Source organism: Diabrotica virgifera, chromosome 3 (assembly GCF_917563875.1).
Source record: "Diabrotica virgifera virgifera chromosome 3, PGI_DIABVI_V3a".
Classification (NCBI taxonomy): Eukaryota; Metazoa; Arthropoda; class Insecta; order Coleoptera; family Chrysomelidae; genus Diabrotica; species Diabrotica virgifera.
In genome coordinates, this window is record NC_065445.1 from 184,753,415 (window position 1) to 184,771,436 (window position 18,022).

Sequence of the window (18,022 nt, forward strand, 5' to 3'; positions counted from 1 at the left end):
CACTGTGTACAGTACTTAGACTTTCTATCAAGTATGAAAAGAATACGTCGAATAGTTTTAAAATATTGTGCAAAAATATTTTTTAAATTTTTAATTAAAACACCCTGTAACTCAATAGGGGCCATATTTTATTTAAGTGATTTTGGTTAAATCTTAATACTTTGAGGTCTAGAATCTACAACTCATAGATTGGACATTCTTAATTAAACACCCTGTCAGAGCTGGGCATTAACCGGGTACAAGTAACCGAATTTTGTACTCTGAGTACATTTTGGGTACTCAGTACCCGGTACCCGAGTAAATTTTCAATAAAGTATTCGGTACTCGTACCCGTAGCATATGGGTAAAATACCCGGTACCCGCGTTTACTATACGAGTACATTTTCCGAGTACTTTTTGCAAGTATAAACTTGTCGCTGCATGTGAGAGAGCAAAACGCAAAAACGCCGTTTTCAGTATCAGTCCATTCGCAAAGTCAAGCAAAGGCCTATTCTCTTATGCCATAATAATTAATAGCCCTTCAAGAAATGTTCTGAAGAAATGATGAAACTTTGAAAAATTATCTATCTTAAAAGCCAATAAAATTAATCAGTGAGTGTGAGTGCCTGAGTGGTGTTATACTGATTACAGTAAAACCTGTGTTACCGGCCACCTGCCGAAATCGACCACCTGTACTTACGACCTGTTTCAAAATTCCGCAAACCAATTACATATATGTAATACAATATACTATATTCGCTTATTTATGACCTGCTATTTACGGCCACCTATAATACGGCCAAATAAGCACATATTTTTAAAGCCCATTTTATAGAAATTGAATGTGAATGTTAGCTAAAATAGTTTTGTTAAAATAATTTTGTTTATTTGTTGATGGAAATTCCCAGTACTATTTATTAGGACCTATTGTATCTACCTAAACAGGAGATTTACCTTCATCTGGTCGTTGGTTACAATGGGTTTTTAAAATCCTATAATAAAATGTCGTAAAAATGTTGTAAAAGAGAAACTTTTGTCACTATTTTATAAGTATGATTACAATTCACAACAGTGTAAAAATTCAATTTATCAAAGGATATAAAAAAAATAAAAGTGGGTTGAAAAATTCTTTAAAAAAGCTTAACATCAATATGTTTTTTCCGTAGTATAGTTTTTTTATATCAGGATATTAAAGTAGTTTTAGTAGTTTCCGACGTTTCCGTTTATGTATAGAATTATTTATTTTTATTTATTATTTATTTACGGACCGAAGTCCATTAGTACATGATACAATTAAAATGTCACACAAATTAAAAAGAATAAGATCTAGTAGGTACAAAATTGGTAAATACATAACAAACAATAATAAAGAATAAAATTACTTGCTCTCATTTAACAATTGAGAGCTAGAACATTTTGAAATTGACAAATACAACTTATCCTAGAACAAAGACAATAACAGTAGTTGACAAATCAGTCTTGAAATTAGAACATTAAGTTAAGTATAAATGTAATTGTGTGGAAAACGCAGTAAAGTCGTTCACACAGAAATCAATTTGCGGAGATAATGTGTTTGCTAATTTAATAGTTTTAGAGAGATAGGAACTTGAACCATAATTTGTGCGGTTAATGACCTCGTGGAAGGTGGTCACAGAACGGGTGGTTCTTGAAGGTACATGTAGACCAATTTTATTTAAAAGTGGGATACAGAATTTATGACCAAGAATTAAGTTATATGAGAAGCAAAGATCTTTATGTTGACGACGACTCTGTAATGAGTCAAGTCGAATAATTTGCAGTAAAGACTCATAACTTTGACCAGTGAGATGCATCTTATAAGCATAATAACGTAAGAATTTACGCTGAACTTGTTCGATTTTATTAATATGACAGTTATATTGAGGTGACCAAACACATGATGCATAATCTAAATGTGGTCTAACCAAAGAACGATAAAGAAATTTTAAAGAACGACCAGTCGTAAAGTCATAGCTGCATCTTTTAACAAAGCCAAGCATCTTTAATGACTTAGAAACCATGCTATTAATGTGTAGGTTGAAATTCAAGTTAGTATCAAGAATAACACCCAGATCTATAACTGAGTCAACTAATTGTAACCTAGTGTCCCGTATAAAGTAAGAATTATTCTCAAAGTGTCTTAGTCGAGTAAAAGTTATAGCATGGCATTTGTTTGCATTTAAGTCCATACCATTAAGTGAGCACCATTCCACAAGACCATTAAGATCTGATTGCAAATTGTAGTGATCCAAATCAGAGGTAATTATGTGAAATAATTTAAGGTCATCAGCAAATAGAAGAAATTGAGCAAAATTGAAGCTTTTATTTATGTCATTTATAAATAAATTAAAAAGGATAGGTCCTAAGTGGGAGCCTTGAGGTACACCCGATTTAACTATAATTTCATTAGAGAAATAATTCTTAACACGAACTATCTGCCTTCTATCTAATAGATAATTTCGAATCCAACTAAGCAGAGGATCAGAGAAACCCAACTGTTCGATCTTATGTAACAATAACATATGGTTGACTCTATCGAATGCCTTGGAAAAATCTGTATAAATCGCATCTACCTGTTGTTTACTTTCCAATGCTTCATTTAAGAAGGAGGTATAATTTAACAAGTTCATTTCAGTTGATCTCCCCATAACAAAACCATACTGTTGTTCAATGATTACATTTTGTATAGTAGGCTTAATTTTGTCACATATTAAACTCTCGAATAGTTTAGGTATAGTATTAAGGATACTAATAGGTCTGTAGCTCTGTACCATGCTTCTATCGCCATTCTTGAATATCGGTGATATAAAACTAACTTTCCAAACGGGAGGGAATTCACTCGTTTGTAATGATTTTTGAAAAATAAAGAATAAGGGACGAGCAAGATTAAAACTACAGTATTTCAGTAACTTGGGTGGGATTCCATCAGGCCCTGGACCCTTATGTATGTTTAGCTGGGATAATTTGGTATATACCTCTGAAATAGATAAGTCACAACCAGTAATGTTGAAACTAGTGTTAGCCCTTGCACTATTTGGAATAGGACATTCGTCCTCACTATATACTGCAGCAAAGTACTGAGCAAACATCTTGGCTATGGTAGGACCATCGGAACTGGTTTGGCCATTATGGTTTAAAGTGTTCGGAATGCTATTATTGTTCCTTTTAGAATTTACGAACCTCCAGAAGCTTTTAATGTTACTAGGAAGTGTATGTTCAACGTTTGCTACAAACTGATTGTATGCTTGACCTGATAAGGACTTGCATATCGACCTCAATCTAGAAAATTCATTATAGTCTTGAGGTAACCTGGTCACTTTAAATTTCTTATGAGCTTTCTTTTTAGCAATGATGCAGTTTCTAACTCTCGGGTATACCATTTAGGAAAATTGCCGCTATAAAACTTTTTCATTGGTACATAAACATCGATAGCGCCATATAAGACATCATAAAGTATATTGACCATATCATCTAAACTTTTGTCTCTGAAAATTTCATCCCAGTATATTGTGTCTAAGTAATCAGAAATACCTTGAAAAATTTGCTGATTTAAAGTCGTAGAAAAAGCCTTCAGCTTTTATTTCATCAGTTAAAACATCTCCGCGGTTTAAATTAAAGCATAAAGAATTATATTTGCTTTTATTAACAAAATAAACAAAGTTCCAATTATCTTTTATGTGGCCGTGGTAATTCATTTTTAGTGGCCGTTACTGACACGTTTTATTGTATTAATCAATGATCAATTTTTAAAATTCTTATTTTTTTTGTATTTAAGTTAGAGTTGTACCTACGTTATTTTATTTTTTTATGACTCATAAATAAATATGTTTAGAGAGGCAGAGATAATTATTAGGTAACTTCTTAATACCTATTTTCGGGTTCTATATTCAAACGTACTCGAAATAAGTACCCGAGAAATTCGGGTAATTGTACTTTGAGTATTGTACTCTGAGTACTTTTTTTGAGCAATGTACTCGGTACTCTGTACTCGTTCCTCAAATATGAAAGTACCCGGTACTCTGTACCCGAGTACAATTTATCAGTACCCGGCCCAGCTCTGCACCCTGTAATCAATTACTTTTAATGGGAAATAAGCCACAATTCTACCCAAAAAAATGATTTTATTAACGTTTCACGATATTATTATTATTTTATTATAAACGATATTATTAACGATTTTATTATTTGCCACCGTTGCATTTGGTTGTCTTTTTAAAGACAGATCACATGCTATGATTTTTTGTGGCGGATATTCTTGAGTTGGGTTGATTTCATGTAATCGAATGGACTATCTTTCAGTAAAGTCGTCCCAGGAACGCAACTCATCAATATTGGCAATATCATTTTAAAGTCTTCTACTTTAAAATGTATAATACATGTCTGAATTGCTAATATAAATGAGTCAGATTAAATAAATTATTGGAAGAATTTTTTACTAAGCAACAACATTTTTGTTTATTAGTATTATTTTATATTTTGACAACGACACCCGACTTGGGCGTCAAAACGTTAATAAAATAATTGTTTTGGTAAAATTGTGGCTTATTTCCCATTAAAAGTAATTGATTATAAAAATGCCACAAGAAAATAGCTTCAGAACAACATAAACATCCTCTATACGGTCACTCACTGACCAGTGGTCAATTCTTAAATAAATTAAGGGGGGGGGGGTATGGTTTGAAATCAACATATCAAGCACATTTGTGATTTTTTTTTTCGAAGCTATGGTAGAATTATTTTATTTTTAAATTAAACAAGCATATTAAATACAATTCAAAGAATATTTAAGAAAAAATTCAATCCAAAATATTAAAAAATAAGCCATTGGCGACAAATTTTGCCAGGCAGCTCAAAAAAAAAATGGATTTTGCGGTGGACATCAGAACTCATCACTGGATAATACGAAACAAAAAATTCAAAAAGATTTAATTAGCTTATGAGATTCACGAGGTAACAACGTCGAGTTTTTTTACTTTTAATGATTTTTCAATTTTTGGTATCACTCAGAAGTCAAAAATACGAAATTTTTGATAAAAATTTTGTGAAAATTAACAGATTTAATATTGTTGAACAAAAAATAAGCACAAAACGAAAAATATCTCGACGTTGTTACCTCACGAAATGTCTAAAGAAAATCTATGCAAAATTTCAGGTAGATTGGTCAAGTAGTTTTTCAGTTACTACTCCGGTCAACTTACGCATCCGAGGCTACAAAAATTACCATCAAGCTGAACATTGGCAGGATTGTTCAAAATACCATCATAAATGAAATCTAAAAAGTCCTCATAAATCCAACCCGTGCTAAAAATTTTACGGGGGGTCAAAGGTCACCAAATATGGTTTTTTAGCGATTTTCAGTTAAGTTTTATCGTAAAATTAGTTCTAACAAAAAATGTAGATTAGATAATTATCTCTAAAAAATGGCTTATTACTTTTTTTCCTGAGAGCCACCGTTTTTGAGATATAACGATTCAAAAAGTGGTAATCGTCATAATTATGCGCACACGTTTCCACACCACCTTTGAGGTAGTATACTTGGCGTGTTTTTTTAACGTGGTTTCCCCAGTAGGTCTATTCCACGGATCTGTTATGATTCTGTTTAATTTAAAGCTATTTAATAATAATTGAAATTGGCAAGGGTTAAAAATGATAAAAGTTATATAAAGCGGTATAAATTAAAAAAGGGAAATTTATCAAACTGGTTCATAATTTTCTAATACTTCTGCTTCCCTTGTTCTTCTTCTCATTGTTCTTCTTCCTTTTCTTCATCTTCTAGTTCTTCTTCTTCTTGTTCTTCTTCTTCTTGTTCATCCTGGGTGCAAGTAAATTGTCCCAATAATGACACATCGCATGGCTCCTCGATAGAATCAAATGAATCCTCAATTGTTGGTGATTCAACATTGTAGCACGATTGGTTTTGACAATTAGTGCATGCTACCGAACAAAACAGTCCAACTTTTTTGCAACCACATTTAGCGCTACATCCCTTTTTACAGTTGCAAAAAATTGTGTTCAGGAGTTTTTCCGGCGCGGGTGGAAGTAAAGTTTGAATTGGTTCAAATTAACTGTCGACTAATTTCCATTCCCAGTCTTTTGGATCTAGCTGATAACCAAGCCACACTTGAACTTGGTAATATACCCGAAAAAGATGTTGATGAGCAGCCGCTGAGGTTGGAGGAAGACAAGATAACAGCACTTATTTTTTGTTTCGAGTACTTTTAAAAAACACGCATATCGAAATTTATCTAAGCACGTAGTTTTCTTAGGCGCTCCATACATAGAGAGAAGAAAGCTAATTCCATTGGAAATAACTTCTTGTGGAGTTGAATTAGTTTTTTTAAAAACTTCAGCACATTCAAGTAAATCTTGTTTTTCAAACATCTTAAAAACAATCGTTTTACCCCTCCTGAAAAATGCAGATGTCGTATCACAGCCAGTTATTGCGTGTAAAAATAGTATATGATTTTGACATTTTGAGAGAAGATAAACTTTTCGATGAATATATTTCCGATTGGTGTTGAGCTTTTCCAGGTTAAAAAAAAAAGATAGTTTTTTCGATTGGAGTTCTACCAGTGAGTAATACGAGCAAGTCTACATCTTCACCTACAACAATAGTTGTATTTGTTAAATTGAATTGCTCTATGGCTGTTTCAATTATCATTACGTCAGCATCATTATTAGCTTGTTTTACCGATATATTTTCAGCAATAAACTTATCTTTCAGCATTGAAATGAACATGACAAGAGATTTGTTGGCAGTATTTGCAAGAAATTTCTGTTGAGTAGTTGAGTGGTAGATACTGTCATAGATTGACATGATTAAACATTATGTATAGAAAGTTGTCTTTCATTATTATGTTCAAACCCTTCTGAGAAATAAATAGGTAGGGTGATTAGATTAGCCGACGAACGTGTTTATTCCGACAAAACCCATCTTTACAAATTGAACTAAGGCGCATAAATAAAAAGAATTATTATAAGTTTATACTTTGTCATATCAATTTACTATTTTTGTTGGGATTAAGCCGTAAAATTCAAATACTTCTTATTATTTTCGCGTTACATTCACTTTGTACAGATTTTTTTGTTGGCACTGTAATATATAATACAGCTTATACATTGCATCCCTCGGTAGACCGCAAGCTGTATAGTAGAAACATTATCATATTTATAATATTATATTATTATGTGTAATATAAGTTAAGTTGACCGATAGAATATTATGTTTACTTGTATTACATCTTCAGTGATGTATATACCTGGTGTACTAATATACAGGGTGTTTCATTACTAATTGTCCATACAGTAACTGGAGAAACCTTAGCACAAAATACGAAGATTTAACCTAAAACACTTAAATAAAATGTGGTTTTTTACTGAGTTACAGGGTGTTTTATCTAAAAATTTAAAAATAATTTTTGCTCAGCATTTTAAAACTATTCGACGTATCTTTTTCATACTTGGCAGAAAGTATAGGTACTGTACAAACTACTAAATTACGTTAAACAAACGTTTCTGGCTATTACCAGAGGCGTACGACGGGGGAAAGTGAATGGTTGAACCTTTCCAAATTCTACGCCACTGGCGGAATTGCTATTTTAGTTCAATTTTTGGATTCTCCAATACTTTCTATGAAAATAATATACTCTTCATTCGTAACGATAAAGTCATTAGTTTTCGAGATCTTTGAAGTTAAAAATGAAACGACACGGCTATTTTGATTAATGTATTGTGTCGCTTCATTTTTGATTTCAAATATCTCGAAAACTAATCATTTTATCGTTACGAATGAAGAGTTTATTATTTACATAAAAAGTATTGGAAAATCAAAAAATTACACTAAAATAGCAATTTCGTCAGTTGCGTAGAATTTGGGAAGGGTCAACCAGCCACTATCCCCTGTCCTACGCCTCTGGTAGTAGCTAGAAACGTTTATTTATCTTAATTTAGTAGGGTGTACAGTGCCTACACTTTCTGCCAAGTATGATAAGGATACGCCAAGTAGTTTTAAAGTACTGGGTACAAATAATTTTTAAATTTTAATCATATCATAAATTAATTAAAATAACTGTGCCGTTTCATATTTAACTTCAAATATCTCGAAAACTAATAACTTTATCGTTACCAATGAAGAGTATATTATTTACGTAGAAAGTATTGGAGAATCTAAAAATGGAACTAAAATAGTAATTCCTCCAGTGGCGTAGAATTTGAGAAGGGTCAACCATTCACTATCCCCTGTCGTACGCCTCTGGTAGTAGCTAGAAACGGTTGTTTATCACAATTTAGTAGATTGTACAGTATCTATACTTCCTGCCAAGTATGAAAACGATACGTCGAATAGTTTTAAAATGCTGAGCAAAAATAATTTTTAATTTTTTAGATAAAACACCCTGTAACTCAGTAAGGAACCACATTTTATTTAAGTGTTTTAGGTTAAATCTTCGTATCTTGTGCTAAGGTTTCTCCAGTTACTATATGGACAATTATTAATGAAACACCCTGTATATTATGACGATTAGAAGTCTTTCAACTCTTTGAATCGTTGTATCTCAAAAACAGAGGCTCTAAGGAAAAAAACTAATAAGATATTTTTTATAGATAATTATCTAATCTACATTTTTTGTTAGAGCTAATTTTACGATAAAACTTACCGTTTCGCTGAAAATCGCTAAAAACCATATTTGGTGACCTTTGACCCCGCGTAAAATTGTTAGCACGGGTCGGATTTATGAGGACTTTTTAAAATTTCATTTATGATGGTATTTTGAACAGTCCTGCCAATTTTCAGCTTGATGGTAATTATTGTAGCCTCACTCCTATTTTTGAGTCTAACTAGACCGGTCTATACAATGTCCACCGCATTTGAAAAAGCAGTTTTGAGAAAAATGCGTTTAAAGTTTTGACAACTGCATCTTCATCTTCTGATTTGTCTGCCAAATCGTAAAGTGATGAACATTGGAATATGTTTTTTGAATTGCGGAGTAATCTACAAAAGAGAAGGCGAACAGTTGTTTAACGTTTCTCACTACGCTCAAGCGTGCTGGCGCGAAGCCGCGGCAACGCGAGTCGAAGGTAGGGATATTCAACACCCTGTATCTCTGGTAATTTTACTCCGATTATTTTGAAATTTTCAGAGAGTATTCTTGAAAGTATGCACTTTTATTTGAAATAATAAAAAAATATATTTCAAACCATACCCCCCCCCCTTAAGCAGAATAAAAGTACGATAGGGAATAGTAAGTATAGGAAAATATATTGTAAAATGGTGTATCGGCGAATGAGCCTTAAAGGGCAGGTAGTAATATAACTCCCAAAGAAAAAAAGAAGAAGAAAAAACGACAAAAATATTTTGTTAATTAGTGAAAAATTCCCAGGAACCCGATTATTGGAACGGCATTTCAAAATGTTTAATACCCGCGACGTTATTAAAAAAAAACCAACTATCTCATAAATTATTAAATATTTTTCAACCAATTTTTTTTGCTTAATACAGGTAACATAGCGCAACTTCTCCTATAAAATAAAATAATTTATAGTGCTTATTTAAAACGCAAATAATTACATATATGCAAATTTGATTTTTAAATTTTATATATAATTATTTAAATAAATAGGGGGTCAAATTTAATTTAGCAAGTAATTTAATTTCAACTTTGCAGAAAAAAGACCTTCATTAAAATGTAAATTACCTCAGCAGTTAAAAAAGTAAATATTGTGCAACAATGACCCCTTTTTAATTATTTAAACAATGATCCCCTTATATGATTTGGATACTTTTTTGAAAATATCTTTTGTATTCACCTGAACTTTGATATAAAATTTGTCCCAACCTGTATGGACTTACATTTTGATTTTTTTTTTAAATTTTATTAGGCTATGCGTACAAGTTAGCGTGTACCTAGACACAGCGATAATTTTTATCCATTAAACAGCTCGGTACAGATCGACCTTATATCGTATCTTAGACTAATTTAGAGATATTATAAATGCTTACCTGTAAGAAAATTTTCGGACTATTGGAAGGTTCTTCTTTTACAGAAGAACGAAATCCTTCAAGCTGTAAGAATTCTGCAGCTTCTTTAAAGTCAGTAAGATCTTCTACAGGACACATAAAATCTCCTTTATACAGGTACTTCAGTATCCACATCATTGTTAATTTTGAAAACTGTCTTAAATCTATTGTTTTCTATAATAAAGTGAATAATTAATGAAATGAATATATCGCACACATAACAACTCAAAATATTAAAATTTTACAAGAGAGCGAAAACAATATTTTTTAATATACTTTTTATGTTCGGTGGTATTGTAGTACTTTTATCTTAGTAGTAACATTTAAATTTTGTTTCAATATTTCACCTATTACAACTGGGCTAGTAGACCAGGGCCTCGATTTTTGACCCTCCTAAACGGACTACTCCCGGGCTAAGCAATTCTTGAACTTTTATTCTATAGCATTTTTCACTGAGTCAATACTTTTTGAGTTATTTGCGAGTGTAACATATTATGTTAATTTTTCACAAAAAAAAAACCTTTTTAGACGGTTTTCGCAAATAACTCAAAATGTAATTATTTTATCGAAAGGAATATTCCTAGCAAAAATACAGATTATAAATAAGTGAACAAAATGATATCGCACCCTCAGTGCAAGACTGCAGTAACTAAAAAATTTTATGAAAATGAAGTAACCATAGAATTCGATTATAAACATGCATATCTATCCCCTGTAAAACTTTAGTAACTTTCAAATGCTTAACCGGCTAAATATTACAACAACAACAGTTTAACTATTTTGCGTTTTTGAATATAAGTTCCGTGCAAAACTGTTGTAACTCTAATGTAACAGAGTTACAACAGTTTTGCACGGAACATTGCAATGGCTTCGATAACAAGCAATGAAAGGCATGAAAAAAGTAAGATATTTGTTATTATCATATCTACAGCGTGTCTACTTGAGTTGGAAACATATGGGAAACTTTTTTATTATTAATTTTACGAAAAAAAGTTATTCTTTATAAAAAGTTCTGCATGCCCCAAAACCTAAGATTCAATTATCAGATATCAAATTTTCTCAATATTATACGAGGTATGTCAAAAAATATGAATTTCGGCTAAGGGTAAAGTACCTTTATTTCTCTCAATATCGAAAATTCTTATTATGAAAAGTTGTTTGGAAATAAAAACCAAGCTCAAATATGTAATTACATGCTTCTAATTGGAAAAAAATATTTTCCAAATTTTTCTCAAATTTATTGATACTAACTTCGTTTTTATTCATTACACATACGATAACTCTTTTATTATTACTTTACGAAAAAAAGGTATTCTTTATAAAAATCTCTGTATGTCCTAAGACCGAAGATTCAACCAACAGATATGACATTTTATTAATTTTATACGAGTTATGTCAAAAAATATGAATTTCACTCAAGAGTAAAGTACCTTTATTTTTCACAATATTGAAAACGGTTATTAAAAAAGTTGTTTAGAATTAAAAACTATGTGTCAATATGCAATTACATCCTTCTAATTGAAATACTGTGAAATATAAAGGTGCTATAATATTGAGCGAATTTCATATTTTTTGACACACCTCGTATAAAATTAATAAAAGTTGATATATCATGGTTGTGTCTTAGATTTTAGACCATGCAAAGTTTTTTATGAAGAATAACTTTTTTTCGTAAAATGAATAATAAACGAGTGATGATATTTGTAATAATTAAAAACGATGTTGGGTATCCATAAATTTGAGAAAAATATTTTTTTTTTCAATAAGAAGCATGTAATTGCATATTTCATCTTAGTTTTTAATTCCAAACAACTTTTTATCATAAGAATTTTCGATATTGAGAGAAATAAAGGTACTTTACCCTTAGCCGAAATTCATATTTTTTGACATACCTCGTATAATATTGAGAAAATTTGATATCTGATAATTGAATCTTAGGTTTTGGGGCATGCAGAACTTTTTATAAAGAATAACTTTTTTTCGTAAAATTAATAATAAAAAAGTTTCCCATATGTTTCCAACTCAAGTAGACACGCTGTATATCTGTGGTGTTTTTTTAATATATAGCGTGTCTACGTAATCCATTAACAGCCGAGACAATAAAAAAAGATTTACGAGACCAAACAATTCATGTAAATTATATCTCCTTTGTGCGACATTATATTTTCCATAAGATGTGTGCGATGTCGTTTGACCATTTATTTGTTAGATTGGATTATTTATTTATTTATTAAGCTCAACAGGCCTTGAAGACCTAAGGCTGAAAGATTTAATTTTTTTTTCTTACAATTACTATTACATTATATATTTATAACACTATCTCCTATACTACTATACTATATACAATATTACATTCATTTATATAAAAAACTTAATATTCCCTATAGTCTTTCCATACATTTCTTGACCACTTCCTTCCATTTTTTCCTGTCCGCAGCTTTTTCTTTCCAGTTCACAATATTACTCTTTTGTAAGTCTTCATATACGCTCTTTCCATCTTCTTGGTCTACCTATTCTTCTTTTTTGGATTGGCTTACGTGATAGTACCATTTTTGGCATTCTTTCCCTTCCCATTCTTTCAATGTGTCCTAAATATCGGATTCTCTGTGCTTTGATTGCCGTCGTTATTTTTGGTTCGTTACAGAGTTCTTCAAGTTCCTTATTATTTCTTCTCCATTGACCATCTATTTTCACGCCTCCATATATTGCTCTTTGTATTTTTCGTTCCCATCTTTCTAAAAGGTCTATTTCTGATTTTTTAAGCACCCATGTTTCACATGCATATGTAGCTGTAGAGGTCTGATAACGGTTTTGTAAATTCTTATTTTTGTTTTTCTTGAGACATATTGTGATTTCATTAATGATCGCAGTGCCCCATACTTTTTGTTTCCTTTTGCTATTCTTGCTTTTATCTCGCCTTCCCCATGTCCCTTTTCATCTATTTTTACACCCAGAGAAGTAAATTCTGAAACTCTTTTAAACGAGCATGAATTTTCTCCTTCTATCTCCAATGTGAAATTGTCCTCTTTTTCTTTATCTGTTTCTCCCATTATCATGTATTTTGTCTTTTCCATATTTATGAGGAGACCAAACTTTTTTGCTTCTTTTATTATATTTCTCATTAATTTTTTTAGCTCTGTCTTACTTGTCGTTAATAGTGTTAGATCGTCTGCGAATGCTATACATTGATGGCCATTTTTAAAAATCGTTTCCTGTGTGTTTATTTTACTTTTTCTAATTATTCCTTCCAGTATTACATTAAAAAGAGTCGTTGATAGTGGGTCTCCTTGTCTTAAACCTTCCTTTGTTTCAAAATTGTTTGATTTATGCCCCTTCCACGCTATTTCGTTTGTGGTGTTATCCATAGTCATTTTTACCATCCTGACGATTTTACATGGTATGCCCATCTCTTTCATTAATTCGTACATTTGTTGCCGCTTTACCGTATCGTAGGCCTGTTTAAAGTCAACGAACAGAACCTATACTGCTATTTTATGTTCGTAGCACGTAGTCTGAATTTCTTTTAATGCAAATATTTGGTCTGTCGTCGACCTATTGCCTCTGAATCCTGCCTGATATTCGCCCAATATCTTTTCCGTGTATTGATTTAGTTTTTTTCTTATGATGTTTGTCAAGATTTTGTAAATGACTTCTAGCAGCGCGATACTTCTATAATTTTCACATCTCATTGTGTCACCTTTTTTATGTATGGGGCATATCCTTGCTATGGCCCACTCTCCTGGCATTATTTCTGTTTCCCATCAGGTTATGTATTTCTTTGTGTAGTCTTTTTCCTCCTGCCTTTATCATTTCCGCCGATATTTCTGATATTCCTGGGCTTTTATTGTTTTGTAGTCCCCTTATTTCATTTTCTATTTCTTCCCTCGTAGGTGTTTCTATTACTATATGGTCATCTTCAATTTCCTGGATTGTTCCCCCTTCTTCTTCGTTTTTGTTTAGAAGATGTGTAAAGTAATTTTGCCAATTTCTCATTATTTCCCCTGGTTCATTTTAATAGTCCTTCCTCATTTTTCATATATGGGTTAGGTTTTTTATATCCTCTTTCCATTTTTCTTGTTTCCTGGTAAAAGGATCTTATTTCCTTTTTTTGGAATTTCTCCTCTATCACTTTGAGTTTTTCTTCGTTGTATTTTCTTTTTTTATTTCTGCATGTTCTCTTCATCATTCTCCTCAATTCTCTATATCGTTGTGTGCTAATATCACTATTATGTGTTAGGATTTTTATTCTTATTTTTCTAATTTCTTCTGTTATTTTTTGACATTCCTCATCATACCATTCTTTTGCTTTTTGTTTTCTATTAGCTTTAATTAATGTTTCTTTACTGGCGTTTAAAACTACTTCTTTTATGCTTTCCCACTCTTCTTCTGGGTATTGTGTTTCTGGTTCTTCGTTTAGTCTGTTGGATATTCATTCTTCGTACTTCTTCTGTGTCGTACTATCTTTTAGTAATGCTGTGTTGAATTTTTTTTTTGATTTCTCTGTCCATTTGAGTGTCTTTCTTTATATTAGCTTTCATTTTATAACCTGCTCTTACCAAAAAGTGATCCGAGTCACATTCTGCTCCTCTCATGCTTTTTATATTTATTATATTTTGGGCGTGCTTCCTCTCTATTAATATGTGGTCTATTTGATTTATTTTCTTTTTATCCGGGGAAATCCATGTTCCTTTATATATATCTTTTCTGCGTTGTTGTGTGCTTTTTATAACCATTTGTCTTTCCGATGCAAAACCTATAATTCTTTGACCGTTATCATTTGATATATCGTGTTTACTGTATTTTCCTGTTACATTTTCATATATATCCTCTTTTCCCACTTTAACATTGCAGTCTCCCATTACTATTTTGATATCAAATCCTGGTAATTTGTCATATTCTCTCTCTAGTTGTTCATAGCATGCATCTTTATCTTCTTCTGTGGCGTCTTCTGTTGGTGCATGTACATTTATTATGCTTATGTTGCGTTGGTTCCCTTTTAACCTGATTGTGCACATTCTATCTGATATCGTTTTTCCACTGGTTTTCCATTTTTCTGTATGATAAAGCCTGTTCCTAACATTCTGTTATTCCCCCCACTTTTAAAAAATACTATATCCTCTATTTCTACTATTTCTGTGTCTAACTGTTTTGTTTCTTGTAAAACTAATATGTCTATTTTATATTTTTTTATCTCTCTGATTAATTCTTTAAGTTTTCCTGTTTCATAAGTACCTCTTACGTTCCATGTTCCCAAGTTAGTTTTCATTTTCTTGTCTTTAATCCGAATCGTCTCCTTGTTCATTGCCGTTGTTGCTACCGTTTCCTTTCCGTCATTTAGTTTTTTTGGTTTCCTCTTTGCTGTTCCATTTTTTCTAGTTGCTCTAAGTGTTTATTCCATATCCATACATCGTCGTTTATTTTGATTCTTTGAAAGCCTACTTTGACGTTTTTTCCTTGTGCTTTGGCTTCTTTAGCCCTTATTCTGATTTTTCCTTGGATCGCCCGTTCCGCTTTGTCCATATCATCGTTAATATATATCCGTTTTTCTCTAATCTCTTTCAATTTACTTTTGTTTTTCATTACTGTCTCTTTATCCGTTCCATTAAAGAGCTCAATTAGGCAGCTTTTGTTTCCAATTTTCTTAGCATTCTTTACCTTTGTTTTAATTTTTAGGGTGTCATTGAAGAAATCTTCTACATTACTCTTTATTACATTTTGGTCTTCTGTTTTTATTTCTATTCCTTGTATTATTATGTTATTTCGTCTTTTATCTTTTTCCATTTTATCTATTTTCATTTCCAACTCTTCCATTTTTTGTTTGGTTTCTTGCTTCAGCTTCTCATTTTCTTGTCTCGGCTCCTTGATTTCAGCTCTGTACTCTTTTTGATCTTCTCGTAGTTCTTTAATTTCCATTGTTAACATATTTAGACCCTCTAGTATTTTTTCTAGTTTGTTATCATCGTGGTTGGGTGACCTGTGTATTTTTTTACTTTTGTTGAATGCCCATTCTTCCGTATCACTACTTGCTCTTTTCTTTGACTCCTCATCCGCAGTATATCCATCCATTTTGTTACGTAGCGTAAAATGAGTCACACCCGTTTCAACCACGCGGCGGTGTGCCCACTTATCCACGCACCAAAAATATTCTTATTTTTCGAAAGTATTCTTATTTTTATTTTCTGTAGATTATTCTTTTTATTTTAAATCCGGCAACACTGCTTAAAATTCAAGCAGAACTTCACCTCTGGTATACTGGTTTTCTTATCTGCTTGACCACTTAGCTTTTTGTAGTGTTACAATGTTTATTATTTATCAGCCACAATAGTTACCTTATAAAAAACGCTGTTCTGTTTATGTTTGTCTATTTCCACTTTTTTTGTCACAATAGAACGTCTTCACTTTTATAATTTACGTTTCGCACTTGCTTTGTATTTAAATTTCTCTACACCACGCGATATTCGGGGAAAATGCAGGAGTAAATTTAAACACTTTATTTGCGTTCCAATGCCACGTTGCCGCTCGTTAGATTGGATTAAAAACACATAAATTAAGACTAATTATTTACGACCAAAAAGTATTTTTTCTCATGAAAGGAAAAACAGTTATCTTAAAACTTGTGTATTGACAATACTGAGAGGTCAAAAATATCTATTCTCAGAAAACTTGCCAAAGAACAGCCAAAAATTCAAATGGCCAAACAGAAAGATTTGGTATACAGTAAAACCTCGATATAACGGACTAATTGGGTGGTCGGGATGTCCGTTAAACCCGAAAGTCCGTTGTATGAAAATAGGTAAAGATACAATTAAAGTTGTCATCTGAATGTCGAATATTTTTAAGGGTATTAACAGGAGCGTTGTCTAATAAACATTTTACCTCTTTCAGTGGTATTTCCAGTTTCTTCTCTTGAAATTTCTCACTGCCGGTACAAATTCTTAAAAAAAACAATTTTTTAAAATATCTGTGGTGAACCATGCTTGTTAGAATTATATTATGAAACGGACGGAGATTTGCCAATTATAACAGTCAATCCATGCGATCCATCGGCGTTAGCACAAAGAAGCAGTGCCGAGTCCTGCCCTTGCCGATTTTTCTTCCAGAATTCGATTTTTCTTATTTTTGTACATTCAAAATTTTTTTACATTTGATAGGATTTTTTGTCCGTTATATACGAAGTCCGTTAAATAGAGTTGATCCGAAGTCCGTTAAATAGAGGTCCGTTCTATCGAGGTTTTACTGTACTTATGCCATTCGGGTATGATACTAGAAGCCCACCATAGTTTTTATAAAAATATTTTGGCAGAAGATGATGTACGAGAAGAGGACAACAACTACGGTAAAACCTGTCAGCAACAGCCACTAAAAATGAAAGATCTATTGTCCGATATAGAAAGGTGACTGGTATTGCCAGTGTTTGTAGTCTAGATATACATAATTGGTTTGGGGAATTTTTAAACTAGCCGTTAGTACAGATGGCCGGTAACACAGGTTTTACTGTAAAAGTAAATGTGTCTACACTTTTTACAATTTTTTCCGTGCAAAACTGTTGTAACTTTGAAATTCTAATACTAAATGTGTAGTGATTAACAATTTTTTCCGTGCAAAAGTGTTGTAACTTTGAAATTCATAATTTTTTTTGTATTATTATTTTATTTAAATTTCTATTTTTGGTTAATGTAATATAGGCTGAAAAGCATGGAAAATCATAATTAAATGTTAATTTTTCTTAAAACTTGTGTCTTATTCCACCAATATTAGCACGAAAATAAACAAAATCGTCTTTATCTCGAAACTTACTTATTTTGACTTACTGCAGTCTTGCACTGAGGGTGCGATATACGTATGAGGTCTCTAGACCTAGTAGAAGCAGAGTTGTAGCTAATGAAAAATACTTTATCAAAGATACAGCGAAGATGAAGGTATATCAGCTTCTAAATAAAAGGATGAGGGAAACCAACAAATTCAGAACTACCAAAAGAAATGAGAACTGACAAAGTGAACCATATCGTA

At 31.9% G+C, this 18,022-nt stretch overlaps 1 protein-coding gene across 1 annotated transcript in view; it reads right to left on the reverse strand.

Annotated features, from left to right (window-relative positions):
• LOC114338395 (zinc finger protein 652-like) overlaps positions 1 to 18,022 on the reverse strand; it is a 90,221-nt gene that overhangs the window by 64,783 nt on the left and 7,416 nt on the right. The window contains exon 2 of the mRNA XM_028288986.2: positions 9,995 to 10,186. Coding sequence (XP_028144787.1) covers positions 9,995 to 10,186 — 192 coding nt within the window. The remainder of the gene's footprint in view (positions 1 to 9,994; positions 10,187 to 18,022) is intronic.